Source organism: Erithacus rubecula (genome assembly GCF_903797595.1).
Source record: "Erithacus rubecula genome assembly, chromosome: 2".
Classification (NCBI taxonomy): domain Eukaryota; kingdom Metazoa; phylum Chordata; class Aves; order Passeriformes; family Muscicapidae; genus Erithacus; species Erithacus rubecula.
The window spans coordinates 55,870,801-55,877,079 of NC_136685.1; the positions used below are offsets into that span (position 1 = coordinate 55,870,801).

Genomic DNA, 6,279 nt, shown 5'->3' on the forward strand with positions numbered 1-6,279 from the left:
CTGATTATTGGGTCTGTTTAAGGTTTAAAACAATAGAGAAGCACAATGAATTGGTAATATAAGGAGTATCAAGTTAGGGTATATGTGTTGATACTTCTCAAAGTTTTCAAGAGAAAGTTTTCAGGTTATAGATGCAACATCAGGATTAAATTTGCAATTATGTAATAGCACAGTTTTTCACATTTATTTTTTAAAATGTCCTTGTGTTTGGAAATCAAGTTGAAGGCTCAGAAAGAAAAACTTGAAAGTAAAGAGCTGCACATGAACCTTCTGCGGCAAAAAATAACCCAGCTGGAAGAAGAGAAGCAAGTAAGGGCTGCCTTAGCTGTGGAAAGGGATGAGGCCAATCTTGCTGTCAAAAAGTTACATAAGATGATAGACAGGCTACAGAAGCAGCTTGATCTGGCAAGGGAAACAAATACTGATCTCAAAGCCAAGCTGTCTGAAACCAGTGAACTTAAGGTGAGTTAAAAAGATTGCATTTATACTTCTATCCATTTTTCTATTCCATTTGGATAAAGCTGGACTTCATTTAAAATAGTACTCATGGTGAACTGCTCAAATCTTGGTGGCAAAAGCAAATATAATATTACAACGTTTTGGGTATTTTACAATTTGTCTTGATATGCTAAGCAGCATCTGCAAAGCAGAATGTAAATTTTCAGGCTAGTATAGGAAAAATATAATGTATGCATCCCTTTCTCTCCCATTTGTATGAATGTCATGTATTTTCCCATGCATTGCTCATAGAAGGTCTATTCTGATAGGTATGGGGGGAATATAACAGGCAAGATTCTAAATTTTAATTGTTTCTATGTTTCATTACATTGCAGTAGTAATGCATTACTTTCTTTTACTTAGGTGAATATGAGTGGTTTGTGGCCATTGATAACTTGCCATCACTAAGAGAAAGGAAGACTGATTTAATGTGACTTTGTGTCTTGTGGCTGATGGAGTGAAACAGACAACTCTGCATGTGTTCCCACTGAACCATTTTTATTAGCAAAAGATTTGGCAACTCCTTTTCCTACTATTTTTCCAGGGGGCTGGAAGAAAGTGAGCCCTTGCTGGAGATTTCCTTTCCTGTCCAGATACCTCTTTTCACAAAACCTGTAGAGAATTAACTGTCCTTGAAGGAAAAACATTATTGTGTTGAAATAGGCCAGTCTTCTTTAAAAACTTTTCTGTTCACATGTGAAAAGAACCCAAAAGAAACCACACTAAAGTACTTGTTCATGATCACTCCTGATGCTTTTATTATTTGCTCAAGTTAGAGAAAAAAGTATGACAAATTTAACACTTCCTCATCTTATTGCAGATCAAAACTTTGGAACAGAACAGAACAATAGAGGAACTCAGTAAGTCTCAAGGCAAATTGGAAAGAATGAAAGAAAAAGTTGAGAAACAACTTAGATCTGCCAAATCAGAACTTCTTCTAAAGGAGCGTAAAGCTACTGAAGATAAAGAAAAAAACAAAAATATGTTAGAAGCAGTTACCAGTGAGATGAAGGTGCTTAAAACAACCCTTGCAGAACTAGCAAAAAGAGAGAGACAGGTAGGTGTATAGGTATTTGACAAGTGCTAGATGTCCCTTAGAGAGTAGGAAAAGGATACAGTGGAGCAGCCATCCAACAGTCCTTAAAACTGCTCCAAACATTGTCAAACAAGGAAATTTTAGCTAGCACTTGTGAGCCACAGTGACAGTTGTGATTGCAAACCTATTCTGTAAGTTAAGCTTTGCAAGAGAAAGCTAAATACAGGCATTATTTTCTTTGCTCATCACAAAAGATTACATCACTTTTTAGAGAAGTATCAAAATACTGTAAAATCCTGGTATCTCTCTTAAGATATCTTTTTTCCAAATATCTTAGGTACAAAACTTACCAACTTCTCATCTGCTTCCTTTTGTTTCCATATTGTGTTTTTTAGCAATGTTATAGATGGTACAATTGTTGAAAGCAAATGGATGTTTCTTTAAAGTAAAAAATTTGTAATTTTAAATTTATTTCAGCTGCATAGAACTTTATTAGATTTCTCAGCTAAAAATCTTATGGTATATGTTGACCTTAACAATGATTCTGGATGAAATTTAAGAATGCAATTTCAGAAGATTAGTTTAGAAAAATAATTTTTTATTACATGGAGTGAAGACTAACAACCTGAAAATCTTTTTTCCCCTGGAAATCTTTAGTGCTGTTTTGTTTTATAACAAAGGTTAGAAATTAGGCAGAAAGATTTAATTTCTTTATACATCTCATGAGGAAAAAAAACATCCAGCACAGAGAAGATATTAATTACATGCAGGAAATTATTCCATGGAGTAATACATTAATTATTTTGCTAAAAGCATGAACACACATGATTTTTTTACAATCTCTGAATCCAAGGGGTTTCAAACCACTTCAATATTGTTGTGATGTTCTTTGGACTTTTCTTTTTGTTTTCTTTCTCTTGGGATAAGACCCTGGTTGTTTGAAATCCCATTCAACCAGGCCTTGAACACTTCCAGGGATGGGACAGCACAAGCTCCCTGGGCAAACCTGTTTAAGTGTCTCACCACCCTCCCAGTAAACAATTTCTTCCTAATATCTAATCTAAATCTCTCCTCTTTTAGTTCAAAATCCTCCTCCCATTTCCTATCATTATATGCCTGTGTGAAGAGTTGCTTTCCCTTTTTTTTTTTTTTTTTTTTTTTTTTTTTTTGCAAACCCCCTTTAAGTACTGGAAGGTGCTATAAGGTCTCCCTGGAGCAGTGCATGGAGAATTATACCCACTTCTCCAGGCTGAACAGCCCCAGCTCTCTCAGCCTGACTCCACAGAAGTTCTTCAGCCCTCTGATCATCTCTGTAGCTCTCCCTGGGAGCTGTTCTAACAGGTCCATGTCTGTCTGGTGCTGAGGACTCCAGACCCCAGCTCTGTTCTGTATTGATTTCCATATTTGTGTTTCTGAATTGATGGCAGCTCCTCAGGGTTTGAAACAAACTGCCTTTGACAAAGTCTTGGAAACTGAGACCTTGTTTCCAGGAAGGTTGCAAACCTCTTTTCTCATGGACTTAACTGCTTTATAATTCTGCACAGTGTTCTTGGGGCTGGAGACATATCAGGGCTGTCAATCTCCTCCTTATCCTTAGCCCTTGGCATGACTGGTGGAGTGAGGATGCTTCCACATTAGAACATGATTCCAGTTTCTTGATGGTTTTGATGATTTTGTGGCATTTTGAGTCTCTTTCATGCTTGGGAATGGGGATCTTGGCATTCAAATAGAGAGCTAGAAAAGCATATTTCCTCAAATAGTAACATTTTCCTATTTTATGTGTTGATGATAAGGGGTATTAAGGCATTTGCCATTTTGGCTGTGTAATTTATGGTTTGCTCAAGAGGCCTTGAAGTTTGACTGATAGTAGTACATATTGTGAGTTGAGAAGAGTAAATCAGCAGTGATGACAGCTACTTGTGGATGTCTGTCCATGTGGAATTACAGAGACAAAGCTGGTGTCTTTAATTACTTTACCAAATACTATTCCTGTGACATTTTCACAGAAGAAAAACAAGCATTTTCTTAAGCTGCATCTTGAATTTGGGCTGTATCCTGATTCAAATCAAAGTCAGACTGCAGGATGTGCAAAAATCTTCCACCTTTCTTCTAACTTCCTCCTTTCTTTTTTCTCTAGAAAGTGCAGGGTAGAGGGGAGAGGTGGCAGATAGTGGCCAAAAATGAGCACCTTAGCCTGTGCTCTGGGATGTGCCCACCAGAGTTTCCAGTTTGTATAGTTTGTGGTCAGCTGGATCAATAAAAGTGTGTTTTCCTCAGTTTTTGGAGTTGAGTGAGCAGGGAAGATATGCCTGTGAAAGATACAAAGAAACACTTGAAAACTGTTTTGTGTTTGAGACATTTGACATCTCAGCTGTTTGTTTTGTCATTTGATGTATTCCTCAAAGGGCTGTTTCTGTCCTCTTCTGCTCTCTGTATTGAGCAGCAGCTGATATGCCTGTATTTAGCATTGATAATGCCATGTGTTTGCATGTATGCCTGCATGTTTCCCTGACTCCTTTGGTTCCTATTTGGTTGATTCCCTCTGTTTGCTCTCCAGCTGGCAGATTTCCGAGAGGTGGTCTCGCGGATGCTGGGCCTCGACACTGCCAGCCTGGCTCTCCCTGACTATGAAATCATTACACGCCTTCAGGGGCTGATTCACTCCCATCAGCACCTCTTCTTCCCCTGTGTCTGCCTCCAAAATGTGACTCCCAGAGGAGCAGCAAAGAATCATCCAGCCTCTTCACTGAACGGAGATGGAACAAAGTAAAATCTTCTGTTTGCTTCCTTAGCTGCTGGACTTCTGCAGAAAACAGATCTCTATTTTCTGCTCCCTACTCTAGAGACAACAACTAGGGCTGATTTTTAGAACTTCAACAGAGAGACTGATTGGGATGGGTAAAGTCAGCAACCTGGAGATGGCAAACAGAAAATCCCTGGGCAGCTTAATACTTCAGTTATGGAAGTGATAGGCAGCACATCAACAACTCCCTCAACTTTCAGTGCAGATGCCAATATTAAAGTCATGGGTCACCCAAGGTCACTTCACATTTTTGAGAAGTTATTGAATGTCTGCTTCAGTGGCACTCCTTGTGTTTTACCTCTAGGTGACAAGGATAAAATCAAGTAGGAGTTGACCTGCTCTGTTCTTCCTGCCCCCTGGGACATCTCTGAATTTTTACACATGAGGGCTTTAGCTTCAAGACAATTGTCTGCAAGTTAGAGGATTATCTTAATTTTGAGAGATTTTTTTTCTTCTCTTGACTTCTTTTGTCTGCACGTGTGGCAAAACAAAAAATTTCATTTTTGCAGCAAAGGCTTTCTCACAGATTCCTGTAATGGGCATCATACAGATACATTTGGTAAAACGGAGTGTTGGTCTTGGTCATGATGTCTTAAAAATGTTGCTTCCAAATTGTATTCCTTGGGTAATTAATCCACAGTGGCAATTCTTCTGAGTTAATGAAAAATTATTTTAGAATTCTTGCTCACTACAGAAAATAGTTGAACTACTAAAGTGTTTCTTTCCAGAGTAGTGATGATGAAGTGTAAAAAACTACCTCTTAGTAATAAAAACTTATTTCTGAGTGTTGTTCAAATTCATGATTTTTAAAAAAAATTATGGATTATAAATCTGTTTTAATAGCACATTCAAATTTGATTCTGTGGTTTTAGTTTTCTCTTCCCATTATATGATTTGTATGGTTGTGTAGAACAGTAAAGATGACTTACCTAATTATGTCTGACCATTTGTGGGTTTTTTACAGTATCTCAGCAAATGATGACCCACTCAGTCAAACTGAACACACCATTTTAAGAAAACATGTAAGGGTGGTAATTTTGGTATCTGGCTGGGGACTCAAAACACATTTCTATTTCAATTGCTTCTGAAGAATTGCTTCATGATGACTTCATGTAAAATATAAAAATAAACACCTGAGCTTTTGTAAAATCAGTCATTTGAGAAGATAAAAATAAATCTTGCATAAATTCTTGTGCTCCTGTGGCTAATTGGATTAAAAAAAATTAATTTTTTGTTTTATAATGTGAAATTGTTTTGGGGGGAACAACTTCAAACTGAAAGAGAACAGATTTAGATTAGATATTAGAAAAAAAAAATCTTTTTTGTGTGGGTAATGAGGCACAGGTCACACAGAGAAGTTGTGGATGGTCCATCCCTGGAAGTGTTCAAGGCTAGATAACATGAAATTTAGGCATGATATGTTGGTTGGGGATTTAGGGGATGAAAAGGATGCAATAATTTTCTAATTCTCTGTGAGATAATACAAGTAGTTTCACTTTGTGTTTTGTTGGTTTTATAGGCACTTATTTTTTATTTATTACTAAAGAACAAAACCCATTTTCTTCATCCACATTAATAAATATCATACAAAACATGATTTAGCATATTTTGAAAATTAAGCAAATTGCATTACAAATTTAGATACACTCAGCCCAGATAATACATTCATAACATTAAGAAATAGTCTCTGAGAGTGACAATTATAAAGTAAGGTTGCATTGTGAAATAATTTCTTGATGTCTGCCAGGAGACTTGAAGCCTCCTGGCATTGGCCCTGTCTCCTGCCACCCTGTGACCAGCCCTGGCACCAGCAGTGAAGTCCCAGCCCCACAGAAGCCACCAGCATGGGTCTCTAAATTATTTCAAAGGAGGCAAGCTTTCACATGAAGTTCACAGCAATGCTTGATTAGTGTCTTGCATGTTAAGCCAGAAGAAAGATTAA

General features: G+C 37.3%; 1 protein-coding gene across 3 annotated transcripts in view; it reads left to right on the forward strand.

The window, feature by feature from the left end:
- The window catches only part of CCDC170 (coiled-coil domain containing 170), a 32,104-nt gene extending 26,207 nt beyond the window's left edge, over positions 1–5,897 (forward strand). The window contains exons 9-11 of one of the 3 annotated variants that reach the window (XM_079331298.1): positions 220–462; positions 1,319–1,555; positions 4,092–5,897. In XM_079331298.1, the coding sequence (XP_079187424.1) occupies positions 220–462; positions 1,319–1,555; positions 4,092–4,304 (693 nt within the window). In that variant the 3' untranslated portion in view covers positions 4,305–5,897. The remainder of the gene's footprint in view (positions 1–219; positions 463–1,318; positions 1,556–4,091) is intronic. The other 2 variants (XM_079331297.1, XM_079331296.1) reach the window with 2 other exon arrangements.
- The last annotated feature ends 382 nt before the right edge of the window (positions 5,898–6,279 follow it).